Source organism: Melospiza georgiana, chromosome 6, assembly GCF_028018845.1.
Source record: "Melospiza georgiana isolate bMelGeo1 chromosome 6, bMelGeo1.pri, whole genome shotgun sequence".
NCBI lineage: Eukaryota > Metazoa > Chordata > Aves > Passeriformes > Passerellidae > Melospiza > Melospiza georgiana.
This window is the reverse complement of record NC_080435.1, coordinates 33218054-33233310: the sequence shown is the minus strand read 5'-3', so window position 1 is coordinate 33233310 and position 15257 is coordinate 33218054. Positions and strand designations below refer to the sequence as shown.

The following is a 15257-nucleotide window of genomic DNA, read 5'->3' as shown; positions in this document are numbered from 1 at the left end:
GGAAGAAAATACAAGAGACTACAGTGGAAGGGAAGAAGAAAGCACAAAAGCAGCTCTTTTTGTTATCTAAAATAGCAGAGCCATGCTTAGGCACAATTGAACTAAATGGTAAACATAGCTGTTGACTACCAAAGGACGTCAGCTTTAACATTTCTCCTTGTGAAGAAAATCACTCTGCTGCATTCAAACTAAAACTACTACGCTCTCCAACAACAGCAGAAACCAGCCATCATTTTAAATGACAAGAACGGTGTCACAAAACTCCTTTGGAATGTCATACTGAAAACCACATCATACCAGGCTAGCTGTAGGATTGATTTTCTTCGTTTCAACTTTCTTCTCTGCAGTTAACTTGCTCACTGATTGCTGAGCCACTTTAATTCTGAAACAGAGAAAAGAAGTCATTAGATTTGATGAAATGAAAGGTATTCTGGCTCTGCTTGATATATACTTTGTAAGAAGCCTCACCAGTAACTTTTCTTTGGGCACATTAGCCCAACAAACACTACTTCTGTTTTAAGGCACTTAATAAACTACCAAAAGTAGATCAAAGTACATTTTCAAATGGAGAAAATCAAAAGCAAAAGGACAGCCTGTCTGTATTGCTCCTTGAAAATGTCATAGGAAAAATGATTTCTCTCTTCTTGCAGGATCTGGATTTTATGGAGTATCTTTCCCACCAAAAAAGCTGTGCTATCAAGGCAAAAAGATCCTCCTCTGAAAAAAAAAAAAAAAAGAGCTAGCTGGCTTAATCTGTTGTACACACAGAATATGCTATTTTAGCAGGCCATTTGCCAGGCTATACATTACATTTCCTCTGAAAACCTTGAAATGAAAGCATCTGCCAGTTTTTTTGTTAATGTTTTCTGCGTTGCTTTGGATGGAACTGACTGACCAGCCTCACTGATGTGGCAATAGGAGGTACAAGAGGTTCTTATCTCAGGGCAGTTAAAGCTGTCTTGTGTACAGCAACAGACTAGTCTGCCAAAAGTACTGTAGAGATAAGGGAGAAGAAGAACACATCTGATTCCTCTGCTTCTTGCCTTTTACTCTCTGGGTCTTGCATACAGAACCTTTCCTTCTGTGGGGATTTAACAAGAAGAACCAATGAGAAGTTTAACCAGGAGGAAGAGGAGAAACAGAGAACTAAAGAAAAAGGGACTGGATTCTCCTTGTACAGAATGGAAAGTGCATAGGAAATTATGTGCTAAACAGTGATAAAAAGGAAATAAAATTCTTGGCACTCCTAATAGAGGATCTGTCCAGTGCTAAGTGCCTCTATAATACTGATGGTACATTCAACTACTTTAAATTCTATATGCAAAATGCAAGAAGACGGAGGTTGGGAGTGAATTTTTACAAGCAAGGAGAACTCAGTAAATCAATTTTCAGTAATGTACACCAAGTCAGTCTTTTACTAGAAGCAACACAATTCTTGGCAGTCTCAAACTGAAAAATTCTACTTTCTTCTCCTATTTAACTTTTTCCACTGGCAGAAATAATTGCTATGGCCAGTCAAAAAGCATTTAAAATACCCTGTCCAGTTCAAATCACTTTTGACACACTCAATTTTTGAGGAATTTTGGAAGAAAACCAAAAAGAAAAGTGGATTATAGCTGCAATTACTGATGTGTACTTCCTTGTTGTAACACTAGCAGCAAGCTGGATTCTTTTAAAACACACAACACATTCATATGTCCATTACTGTCTTTATCAATGCTGGAAATGTTATTAGTGTTGGAAACAAAAAATTTCTTCTCAACGTTATTTTAGAAGCATGTACAGGATAATTCCTGGTGTTGTCTCACTTTCGAGTGCTTAAGAAGAGGAGAAAACAGTTACACTACTTTCAACTAAATTTACTATTTATTATATTTTATAGATTAGTATTCTGTACATTTTTTAAACACAGATGGTGTATTTTTAGAACTTAATTAGTGTTCCCTGTTTCTACATGTAAACAACTGTGTGACAACAGACCATTCCATCCCTTTATTTTTGTTAATCTGCACAGTTCACTTCTTAATGCAGGATGACTGCATCCTGTGGACAGCATGCTATTCCTCACAGCTACAACATTTATGCAATGATGATGATGAATTTCAAGATGGTTTTCTTCTCATGAGAATCACACCAAGTGATCAGCTTCTAAACTCTTCCCTATTTTGAGCACATTTTCTATCTGCTCATATTCTCCTTGGTTCTAGAAGTGTTTTCAAATAGTTTTCAAATGTCTTGAGTCTACACTTTCACCCAAAGGTAGAATTATAGGGATTACAAACTTTTAGATTTAAAAAGAGAAGATTATGCCTGCCACTAGATACAGACCTAGCTCTGTATTATATGGCATATTTTCACTACTTCTAGGAAATAGTGATGTTTAAAAATAGAATGAAAGATGGAGCAAAACTTTCAGCAGGGCCTATTGCAAAAGGAAAAGGGGTAATAGTTTTAAATGAAAAAGCCAATTTAGATTAGGTACAAGGAAGAAGGTTTTTACAATGAGGGTGCTGAAACAGAATCAAGCCCTGAGATGGAGAGCCACAATCTACAGGTCACAGTGACAAGGACAGTTTCAGACAGAGAGCACTGGAGAGGACGGAGAGACCAGAAGGGATGACAGAGTAGCTGAACCACAACACAAGGGTGACTGAGCACTGGAACAGGTTGCCCAGAGAGGCTGTGGAGTCTTCCTCACTGGAGATATTCAAGAGCTGTCTGGACACAATGCTGTGCCATGTGCTCCAGGATGGCCCTGCTTGAGCAGGGAGGCTGGACCAGGTGAGCCACTGTGGTCCCTTCCAAGCTGGCCCATGGCTAACTGAGCAAGCTGTTATGAGGCCAAAACATTACGGAATGCAGTGCACTTAAGCCTTCAAATCTGATGAGCTGCAACATGGATGTGTTCAAAAGAAAAGTTATTCTCCTTCAACTGTGATCAAAAGAAGTCAATGCACCTTAATTAATAAAGAAGATATGGTGTCAAACTGAGTGGTATTGCACATTAGCACACAATATGGAAAAATATTGAATTAAACATTTAACAAAACTATGTATTTTTAAATATGAGAACCATGACTCCAATACTGCACATGTATCCTTACTATAATCTATGGGAATGTAATTGGCTTTTTCCTGACTCTATGTGGCAGGTGGTGTCTTCCCCTGTAAACTGGATGAAAGCCAAGCCTCAAATTAGAAGTGATTAGTGAAAAATAAAGACATTATTTTTGTTCAAAACTATTTTCATTCTGTACCTAAGCATGCAGAAACCTGATCTAAACATAAGGCTGTGTTTTATTATAAAGAAGTTTCCTTTGTAAGCTCAGGAAAATATGTTTTTTCCTTACAGGAAAAGATATTACCAAGCCAGGGACTAAGTAGATAAACTGATTATCATTTTCACCTCTGCTTTCCACTCAAGTCAGACAGACGGCACACTCCATCCTCTGAAGCTTCCCAGTTAGGAAAACCAGAATCCCTTGTAAATGAACCAATTGCTGTTTACATATTCATGTTCTGGCTCTGTTATTGTGCAACAACAGAGACCAAATTATCTGGTTTTCTCTCAGCTTCTCAATAATCTGGAAAATCCATTCTTTTCACTTCTACAGCTCCTTTCATGCAGCTGGTGGGTTATGTGGATAGCTGAGGGTTAGGAAATAACTTGGAATGACAGTTCTGTGTCACCTGAGCTTCCCATGACTAGAACTTTAAAAATCTCCCATAAAACTGCTTTGGCATAGGGAAAAGTTGTGCAAACAAAATTTCAGATATGGGCGGAAATGAACAAGTGGAGGTAGCCACAGTCAACATCAACTGTTCAATCTAGAGCCAAGCTGCATACCCAGTCCAGACCCTTAACACAGCTGAACAGTGACTTCCCTTAGGACAGTGAGAAATCCCCACAGCTCACATTCCTTTCATGTGTTAAATGCCTTTCTACTCTCAGTCCTATTTCTGTATGCAGCTCATAAACTAAACTCAAGTCATAGCTCCATTTCCTGAAAAATGTTAGCCCTTGAAACATAACAGGTTAGATTTCAGTATCAAAATTTTAGAAGACAGGTGTTTGTGTAGTACCTGGCCGGGCAGATGGTTTTACAGAGTACCTGACTGGCTTTAAAATTAGAAGTCTTATGCCAGATTATGAAGTTTAAACGCAGCCACTTCTATTACTGTGTTGTACAATACAACTTCCCATCAAGCCTTCAGGCCTAAATCTTCCGGAAAGAACTTGGCCATTACTGATCAAATCGTTAGATTGCATTTAAACTAATTGTTCACTAACTAAATTAGTAAAATACAGTAAAATGTATGTTGTCAGTGGATTTTGTCATTAAACCTCAAATTGCCAATGTTTGATATGTTTCTGTTTATCTGGATGTACTGTCAGTGGTTTATATACAAAGTTATCTACAAAGTAAGTGAAAAATTTCATCTCTGTAGCAACAAGGAATAAGATTTAAAAAATTTTTTTCTTTTAGGAAAGTTGATGCATAAGAAAAACCAATAGGAAGACAAGGGCTAAAGAACAAAAATATACTTCATCTGAGATGGCCACTGGCAAATATTTAGGACTATATAAAGACAGCTAAAGCCTAGTGATAATCAGCAGAATGCTTTTGCAGCTGGGAACTCTCTTAATGTGTAAGTCCTTCATAGATTTTGCTAATATAATTTTGTGTTGCCACCATTTAGAAGCAATGCAAGCTGTTACCATTTGTGACATCTTGTGACAAAGTATTTCTGTTTTCAAGACGAAATATATAATTCTGTTCATTAAATAGTGATCATGTCTTCTCCAGTTATTGAGACAAATTTTGGTTCTGTTTTTGATTTTTGAATTCTGGCCTATTTATATGCAGATTCAATCTGAAAGAGATTACTTCATCCAGTACAGTAACCATTGTAGCAATCTTATCCTTGCAAGAGTCAGCAGTGAGTTGAGTTAAATTAAGAGCAACAATTCTTTTCTGTTTTAATTATTTCATATTTGAAGGGTAACAGGCATAAACATATTATTGTAATCTTTGTCACATTTATTTTGCAAAACATAATCACAGTTTGTGATGAAACTCACTGCAAACTACTAGTATTTCTTCTGTATTTATACTTTTTCCTTATTTCAGACTTGTCTAGGACATCCTCTTAAAATATAATTTAATAAGTATAATTGATTTAAGTTGTTATAAATATGTATTTGTTTTGGTTCTGAATTCATAGACATGCCCACTGCAAGTAAAATTAGTACTTTAAGAAAAGGAGGTGACAGTGGAAATAACTGCAATCCACCTTGCTCTAAGTACTTCATTGCCAAAAACTCCAATTTTTTAGTCTTCAATTCAGTTATCATCTCAAAATTTCATACAGAGAAAAAGCATAAAAGCAGTTGATGTACCTGAATGCATACATGATGTAAATTATAAAACTGTCAACAACAGGATTTTGATTCAAAACAGCACCAAAAAAAAGTTTCCAACATTAGGTGCACTTACATTGAGCTGTTTGTCACAGATGATGCGATTCTCAAAGTAAATTTTATTTCATTGTACTTGAATTCTGGTATTGAAGGGAAAGTAAACTGTCATCCTATTCCTATCAGATATATGGTTTGGAAAATAGTTTTCATGTTATCCCTATAGTCATTTAGATATCATATATCAAATCATATAATATCATAGTTTTTTATTTATCTGTAACTCCATCTTGCATTCCCAAATTATGTGCAAATTTTGTCCAGGAAAGAGACAATGACTCAATTATATTTTGCAGGCAGCTAATTTATTTTCATGGTGAGGTTAAATGCAGGGCAGCTCAGTTGAAGTGTTTCCTCTACTTTAAGAAAAAGTGTCATTGAAATCTCATTAGATTCCTACAGTTGTCTTACATTTGGCAGCCAAGCAGCTTTAGACAAAACAGGCTCTTTGCAGCTGAGACTGTCATTTAGTTAAAGACAGCACTCTTTTTTCCTGAAACTCAAAGATTTTAAAGATGTCTGTTATATAATGCAATGGAGTAAGTTTGGGATATAAAATTTTAATTTTGGAATCATAGATCTTCTGAACTATTTTTACTAGTATTAAGTTTAACCTAATAAATTTTTAATCATTCGTTTTATTAATGATCATTCTGTACATTATAATCAATTTTTATGTGTCATATTTATTGTAACACAAATTACAATCCACTATTAACGTTCCTATGTAAATGTAATTAATTAGCAAATTCCTATGCATTTTACATTGGGTTTCTTCAGCTCCTGAAATTTGAAAGGTGGAATAGGAAATATGTTCACATAATGATATCAATGCCTCAGTTTCAGAACTTACATTTGCAATTACTGACTTACATTGATGTTTCTTTCTCTTTAAAACTTCCTTCAAAACAAAATAAGGGTTCATAATAAAAATGTTCTCTTTACTTTTTTAAAATTGAATTGCAATCTTTAAAAATGCACAACAAATAGTGCATCCAATTAATTAGCTAGTTAAGGAAGACAGCTGTCCATTCCTGTCATTCTAAGGTTTTTAGTTACCAGTGTGTACAATGATTCTTCCCTTGCTTTCAAACTTTTTTGGACAGCAGTTCATCAATTGTTAGTTTCATACTTCGTTAAACAGGACCCTTAAATGATTAAGACTTTACAAGACATTTTCAGGTGATGAAAAAAGCTTTTCCACCATTCTAATCTACTGATTTCACTATGTCCTTCTTTTCAGTAGCACACTACAGAACAATTAAAAATGGTGAAAATAGCTCTTCTGTCATTCTAATTGACTATTTACACGAGGCTCCTCATTTTAACAGCTCATCATCTTGATGAATCCCCCAAATTTGAATGTAAAGGGCAATGAACTGTCCTTTTGAGACTAATCAAACTTTGTAAAAATAATTCGAAGTGAACTTTGAAGAACAGTCTATATGACCCAGAAAGTGTCAGCACCTAGAAGTATTACAGTAACTGCTGCTCTGCATTCTACTGGTATTGCTTTACCTGGAACAGGAATAAAGGCATCTGTCAGAGGAACTGGTGATATATTTGTTCTCTGGTTTTATTTGTAGATTTGATTGATCCAGCTATTAAACCACAAGAAACTGTCACCTCACTTAAGTATGAAAGCACACAATATAGCAGTCTACTTACAAAGATTTTTTGATTATTGTATTAAGATAGTTAAGAAGCTATGTATTGTTAACACTTCAAATCGATTTACTTGAAAGGATCATTGTGTACCATTAGCAAGGTGCTAATTACATAAAAAAGAAAGGTCTGCATGGTCTGGAGTTTTTTTTCTCGGGCAGTTAACTTCTATTCCTCCTAACTGCTTTTGGAACAAAAATAAGTCATGATTCAGCAGCAAATATATCCCTGAGATGATCTCTATCATGACCATAGCAATATGCTTGGGTTTTTTTATTTTATGCAGTTTTTAACATGTAAACCAAATTTGCATATTGATTTAGATACAAAGAAATAAAAGATTCTTTGTAAATGTTTGCATTTTTCAGTTTCCAAAAAAATCAATCAATAAATGATACAAAAAGCTACAACTTTCACATGTTTTAAAACTGTAAGATCTATAAAACAATGGTGATAAGGTTGATAAATCAAGAATTCATAACTTCTACATCTAGTCCTTCAAAAAACCTACTTTATAGGAACTGAAAGCTCCACTGATTTGAAGCAAAATGGAAAATATAAGTGTAAATGAGTGTTCTACTTTTGCTTGTTCTTTTAAAGACATTTTAATCTACCTCTTTGTTAATTTGGTATAAACACCTGGATTTAAATTTCATGCTGAAAGTAATTGCTCCATTCTTTTCCAAAGAATGACTACATCACCACTCTAGGTCTTTTCAAATGAATTGCAACATGCTGAGCATGATGAGATTGTAGTAGAATTGCTTTTTTTTTGTGTAAAAGACTTAAAGTTTCTTCACAAAAACCAAGAAAATAATTGAAGGTTTTAGGTTTTTGGGTTGTTTTACTCTAACTAATAAAATCAGGAGACTGTTGTGAGATCTAGCGGCAAGCAGTTTGATGTCCCCAGCAGGACACCAAAACTCAGAAGTAGTGCTGTAAATTCAGTGTGGGGCTTCGACACTGTGCTAAGTGTGGCCTGAATCTCTGGGGCTTCTCTTTGATGCAAGTGCAGTATATTAACTGGAAAAGCATTCACTTTTATTTGTCTGTACTGTCTGTGACAGCAATATCGCCTCATTTAGGCTAGTTCAACATGAAAATGCACAGAGAAGCAATCTGTTATAAATTAGCACAGCTCTCTTTTCATTTTACTAGCTAGTAATTGGAAGGGGTTACAAAAGTGTAATTTATCAGATTATATGTGTTTATCTTTTTGTGGGGACAGCATGCCTTTGGTGAATTTTCCTACGCACCCTGAGGGAATAATCTTTCCTTGATGTCCATTAGATCTGAAAGAAAACAATGACGCCTGTGAAATATAGGAGTATAATTTGTTAGGTTTGAGAAGCAGCAGTTTCCCAGACATCTAAAATGGTATTAATGACTTTATTAGAACCTTACCGTTCCTTGGAAATGCTTTTGCTCTCTCGTTTCCAAATGGTCTTGAAGTCACTGCAGAATTCGTACCACACCGTGAAAACGTAGTTTGGTGTGATCTCCTTCTCACCAGGCTTTGGCTTTATCCCAAAGTATCCCACTGTTTCTTCAAAGCTGCAAGGCAGGGGGAAAGAAAAGAAACCTGAGTCAACACATAAGCCCACTGGGGAAACAGTTTCTCTGATTCAGTAGTCAAGGCTGGCAATTACCATAACTTCTCCTTAGCATTGGAAATCACAGCAGCAATTCTCACTAAGTATAACTAACCTTCCAATACCCACCTCTTTTCTAGGAGGGTAACTTACAGATGCACGAGTCACCACCGAGATCTGTCACACTGGCAAATCATGGGTGTTCAATTATAATGAGAAAAGCTTAACTTCTTGCCTTACAGGAAATGCTGTAATATATTTATTTTATTCTGCTGCATTTCATGAAGATCCTATTCTCCCATTTATCTTTACTGAAGGACTGAAGAGCCACACACCAAGTCAGGAAAAAATCTCTATGTTTGACTGAAGATAGTCTTCTAGTATTTAGGGAGAAATGGGAGTAGCAACAATCGAGCCACAGACAGTGCCAATAGTAATTCTGCATCTCCTTCCACATGTGTCAATAAACAATTAATTTTACAAAAATACACTGCCAGCATTTGAATGCTTTTAAAAAGATTTTATAATGCGGCTGTTACTGAATTGCTATACAGCTGGACATTTTCAAAGTATTCTTTTATTACAGACAGGAGTTCCAAGAGCATTTTAACTGATTGTGCATTTTTAACGTTTATGACATTGCTTTGTAAACATAAAATGGAACAACTCACATAACTAGGTACTTATATAAATAAAAGTATGTTCACTTTTGTTAAAGTTGAATCCCTTTTCTCTGCAAAGTAGATGCAACAATCCTGAAACATTTGGTGATATTTATTAAAAATAATGCTAAAATTTAAAAGAAACGGTAACAACATGTTTTAAAATAAGCAATATTTCCTGGAATAATAATTTTATTTAATCAGAAGAAAGCTATATTCTTCTTTAGAGTTGCAAATAGGTTCTTAATCTAAACACAGGAGGTGTAAATCTTGAAAATAAAATAAATAATTTTGAAGATCTGTAAGGAATCTCCAGCCATTCAACTTGTTACATGAACGATGGATGCAGCTTTGGCATCTTTCTTCATTTATATTTGCATTTCATGTTTTCATACAGAAATACAAGGTTAGGCCCAAGATTTTTTGACTTAGTTTGAAATTAAAGCTCTTTAGTTTGTTTTGAAGGATATAAAGTATTCATAAAAAACTACAGATATTATCCAAAATAAAGGAATATACGCTCCAGGTACTTCACAAAGAACCTTGGATTTTATCCACATGAGCCAATATGCTCTGGGTTTGTTTTTTTTTTTGACACTTTAAAGATAGAAACCATGCTGTGCAATATCCCATACTGTTCAAGGCAAGCTATTAGAACAATAGGTTTTTTTAATCCTCATATGTGATAACCTTAACCTTTTACATTTCTTGCTAGGCTTTTCATTAAAAATTTAACTATATTTCAAGTTAATTGATGTTCCATATTTAAACAATCAGAAAGAAATATGTGTATGTAAGGCCATACACTCGGAGGTAATGGATCTTGCAGTGACACTAGGAGGAGAAACAGAAAAATAAATAAACAAACAAATAAACCAAATACCACTTTAAATATCTATGCAAAACGTTTTTGTTTTCAAACTCTAAAAGTACTAAAATACCTTAGACATAATTACGTGGTTAAAATCATTTATGGTACTGGGCAATGTCATGTGCATTACATTCGCTTGGGCCAAATACTCCTCAGCTGTTCACAGCTCTTTCACTGGGATAGCTTCACCAAGAGCAGCAAGAATAGAGAGTCTTCTCAGGTTTGCTTCATGTAACAGCAGCCCCAGGTACATTGTGCATTCTTCTACCTAACAGAGCCCTTCACCATCCCTGCTGGAGCATACAGAGGTGGGATCCTGAAATCCTGCACCGTCTTTCTCTGCCTTCATCCTGACACTTTGCATCTTCTCTTCCTTTCTTCATCAGCCCCCATTAGCACTACTTTGCTTTCATCCACTTTAATCTGGCTTCCTGGGCTACTTTCTGCCTTTCTAAAGTAGCAATTTAAAATACTGAATATTCAGTTAGCAATTAAAAACTCCAAACTCTGTGTTGGACAACTAATTCCCTAAAACAGCTACAAACTGGGTGCAGCTCCACACCCTGGAGAGTCCGTTCTACTCCAGAAAGGCTACAAAGCAGGTAGGATAGGAAGGAACCTTGTGCCAAGGAAGTTAGGTTTGCAACTAAGTAGAGTCAGTCAGAGACTTGAAATGAGGAGGTAAAGCCCCAGCTGCCATCAGCCAGCTGTTCAGCCAATATTTAGGTATCTTCTGCAAGCAGATGGGAGCAGCTCACCTAAGACTTGAACTGCATTTGGGAAGTGCCCCTTATCTCCCTCTTCCTGACTGCCTAGGAAAACTAACTGAGGTGTCTCGGGTGGAGTGAGTACGGTCTGTGAAAAGTACAATTAAAATCCAAACTACCACAGGTCTGCCTTCAGTGACCAGGAAGAAAAAATATTGATGGGAAGCAAAAAATTAATTTACTCCAGTTTATTTCTTGAAGGTCGATAGCTAAGATGGATGTTTCACTCTCACAAAACTACAATTTGGTAAACAAAATGTATTAGTAACATTAACTTATTGAATATTTTACTATCAATTTATAAATCAATCTCACTTTTTCCATACTTTGACTCTTTTGGCCTAAGTGAGGCACAAATATTCAAGCAATAAAAACACTGGGATTTCAATGGCTTCTTAGGCGAGCGAGTGCTGTATTCTAAGTGCTCATAATGTCCAGTGATGATGAAATACATTTTTATGTTCTAAAGTAGTTAATCAGTTATTTATCTTTTCTATAAAAGCCTTATTCAGTTCAATGCTGATAATTATAAAAACCTCAAACACAGTACACTGTTTGGATAAAAATACAAATAAAGTTTTTCCTGGAAGATTACGTAAGAGTTTTTCAGGAAACATATTACTTCTATGAAATACAGATCCTTTTTGCTATTTAATGTAATTCCTAAGTTCAATAAAATCTTTGATCAAAATAAACTGTTAAAGAACACTAGCAAAAATCTTACCATTTTTGAGCATGTTCCAAACTGTTCTCTTCTTTTTTCCGTTCTTCTTTAGCTGCCAATGAGAAACATTTTAAAGGTATAAATAACTGTCTTACTATTTTAGAAACCCCACAAATTAAATATTTCTTCTTTTCAAAACTGCACAGTTTGTATAGTAAGCATAACAAAAGTAGGAAACACTTGCTAATTTTCAATTTTTACATATTTCTTGTATACAATGAATGTTTCTTCTCTACCAATAAAATGTATTGGAATTGGAAAGTAATTTAAAATCCATATAATAATATATAGTGTTAGGCATAATTTGAATAAAATGTAAATAATTAAACTTCACTTTCAGATTTTTTTGAAAAGAAAATATTTTGTGTTTGTTTCTTTATTGTTGCAGGTCAGAACTTATAAATTTAAATGTGTTTCTTCACAATAAATGACTGGAAGTTCAACTGCAATTGAATAGGTACCAAACATAGTTAGCACAAACTGCTCCTTAGAGCTATCACATTTTGTTCTGGAAGCTGGAAAGTGAAAACACATGTAGTAGGTTTTAAATGTATGGCATGTACATGATTTTTTTTGAAAAATCAGGCAAGAATTTGAAATATGGGTAGTGAATCTGAGCCCCTCTATTACAGAATGCTCACATGAACTACTTAAAAGGATTTGATTTTCAAAAGATACACATTCTCGACTACTGGAAAGGTTTCCTGACCTGGATACTCAAAGCAAAAGCATTAGTTTTTGTTGATCAAGTCTTCTTAATACAGAAGAGCAACTTCAGCTGCAGCAGAATACCACCTATATAAAATAATGCTACTGTTGAAAAGTCATTCCTACTCCATATTAAAATAATCCTGTAAATGGTAACGTTAATATAAACAGAATTCAGACAATTTTTTTATACAAAGATAAAGAACTTTATCATTTTGCATCTCAGTCCACAGGAGTGCCTGGCTGAAATACAGTTACAAACTTGAGTTCACAGACAAGGCCATTGAGAAACCAGTCCAGAACAACTCCATTTCATTATAAAGCGACTGACAAAGAGGTTTTTACTATGATAGTTTAAAAGGAAAATAAAACTTGATTGCTTCAGCACGTCTGCTGTTAACAAAACAAGTTAACCTCAACTCATACATTTCCCTGCCTTGGGTAAGTGTGTTGGAGATATTTGTTCTTATTATTTCAATGTGGCCAATGGCCAGAAACAATGTTGTGTGCCCTTTGCAGGGAAAGCAATTAATTCTATATGATTAGGTTCAAGACAGCTGCAAGTGAAATATATAGGGCAGCTCTGATTTATCCCATTCATCTCAGGGTCCCAAAATTTGCCTAAAGTTAACCCAATATACTTAATTCATTATTTTAATTTTATACCATTAAAAGTAGAAAACACAGGTTGGCATTCTACTGATTCATAATGATATAAAATTAATTACACAAGCTGAACTATGTATAAAATTGTAAAATTCATTATTACATTAATAATTTCTTCTTGGTTTTTGAAGAGATGGAAGATTAAGTACGGCAATTTTCCCAATATAGCTACATTCCCAGCTACAACAGAAACAGTATCTTCAGGTCCCTACCCATGAAACACAATAACTAACAAGGACAATATGTTTATATATTTATAGTTAGGTGGCAAGACCAGATTTACTGTTTTTAATCTTGCAAGAACAGGATAAGGAAAGATAGTGGAAAGAAGTTTAAATTTTTTATACAAAGTAAAAAAAAAGTGTGACTTTTAGGAAGAAACACACAGAGTCTACATTAATATAACAGTGTTTGTGTACCAATAAAAGGGAAAACAGGAAGGAAGAAAATAGCTGTATGATACGGCAAACAGTATTTTCTGTATTTTTAACTGTAAACATGTCCACCCAGGAATTGTTTAAAAGCATTTATTTGAAATTTATATGTTGAGACTTGTTAAAAAAATAAATGAACAACTCCATGTAACAAATTCTACAATGTGCAAGACAAGAAACTAGAGCAATTCTCTTATTGTCCATAAAATTTCTAACTAATTTTCCACTCAAAATCTGAAATATCCTGCTCTTTTTCTCCCCCTCCAGAACCTGCAGTGACTACCACAATCAATGCTGTCAGTATAGGTTTCCATGAAACAATGTAATTTCCTCAGGAGAGCCTTCAAAGCTCCATAGTCAAGATACCAATCCTTATCTAATTTGTGGAGTTACTGAAGACAATTCATATGAATTACATAAGTGAAAAAACCTATTTTTTTTTTTTATTTCTCTAGCAACACCATATTTGCTTGCATAGGATTTGCTTTTTGCAGAAGTGGAATGATGTAATCCTTCCACCCTGAGACCACGTGTTTGATTTCAGTTTCATCAAGTTAAGACTACATTAGCAGCCATATCGGACTGGCACGGGGATTCATCCAGCCTAATTATCCTGCCCCCGGCAGGCACTGAGACAGGTGCTCAGTCAGAATTATGGACCAGGACAAACACACTTTCCTAAGTGAACTCTCTGCCTCTGAGATTCTGTAGCTCATCCAAAATGTTTCCTGCATGAATGGCATTGTAACGTAAGCCTCAATGGATTCTTCTTCAAGAACCTGCTCATTCTGTGCTCAAGCTTTTAGAAGCTTTTTAACTTCCAGACCTGCTGTGGCAAGTGCCCTATAGCCCACTATTTGCAGCACATTTTGTTTGTTTTGAAATGGACACCTGATATCCCTCTTGTATCAGAGAAAACCTGACTGCAGTGAACACTGCAATATGGTGTCTGATGGCATGAGCTTTTTGATTAGGATGCTTTTGAAGCAAATTTCCTCAGTATTCCCCATCTAATGAGCATTGTTTTGGTTTGCAGGTAGGTTTTGGTGCTTGTAAACTAATTTCCATTAGGAGGAAACTAAACAGGAAGCTCCACAGCAAATAGACTCCAATATTTAATAGGGAAAAAAGGACTAAAATAACATTTGGGCCTTCACACATCTTTGAATACATGAGATGGATGATCTAATGAATTTGCCTTATGAATCACATATTTGTGATGACTTCCTTTTACTGAAATGCAGATGTCAACATGAATATTCATGATCCTCTAACAGTTTAAAAAATGAAGTAGTATTAGAGTGAAATGGTAAAAAAACTCTCCAATTTATTCTTTCTAAATATTCTACTTTTTGAGGATGGAAGAGTACATAAAATACTCTGTATAAAAAATGAGAAATTACCAGAAAATATTTTTTTTAACAGGTCTAATGTATGCACAGCAGCTTCCAGTTACAACAGAGCCAATACTCTTCATGCATTAGGCTACTATGAAACAGATCTAGAAAGAGCAAAGGAAAGAAAATACTGGATACCAGTACAGACTGAAAATTGAGAAGGTCAGTAACTAACAGAGGCAACAAGAGAATGATGATGCACTAAGAAAAGTGTAGGGAAAGATGGAAAAAGACAAAGAAAAATGAGTAGCCACAACTACACAAAAATCTCTCAGTTAATTCTGCCCCTCTA

The 15257-nt window shown here is 35.0% G+C and overlaps 1 protein-coding gene across 4 annotated transcripts in view; it reads right to left on the bottom strand.

Annotated features, from left to right (window-relative positions):
* FMN1 (formin 1) overlaps window positions 1-15257 on the bottom strand; it is a 172260-nt gene that overhangs the window by 8326 nt on the left and 148677 nt on the right. For all 4 annotated transcript variants that reach the window (XM_058025797.1, XM_058025796.1, XM_058025799.1 and 1 more), the window contains 3 exons: window positions 11761-11812; window positions 8549-8698; window positions 298-382 (listed from right to left, as the gene is read on the bottom strand). In XM_058025797.1, coding sequence (XP_057881780.1) covers window positions 298-382; window positions 8549-8698; window positions 11761-11812 — 287 coding nt within the window. The remainder of the gene's footprint in view (window positions 1-297; window positions 383-8548; window positions 8699-11760; window positions 11813-15257) is intronic.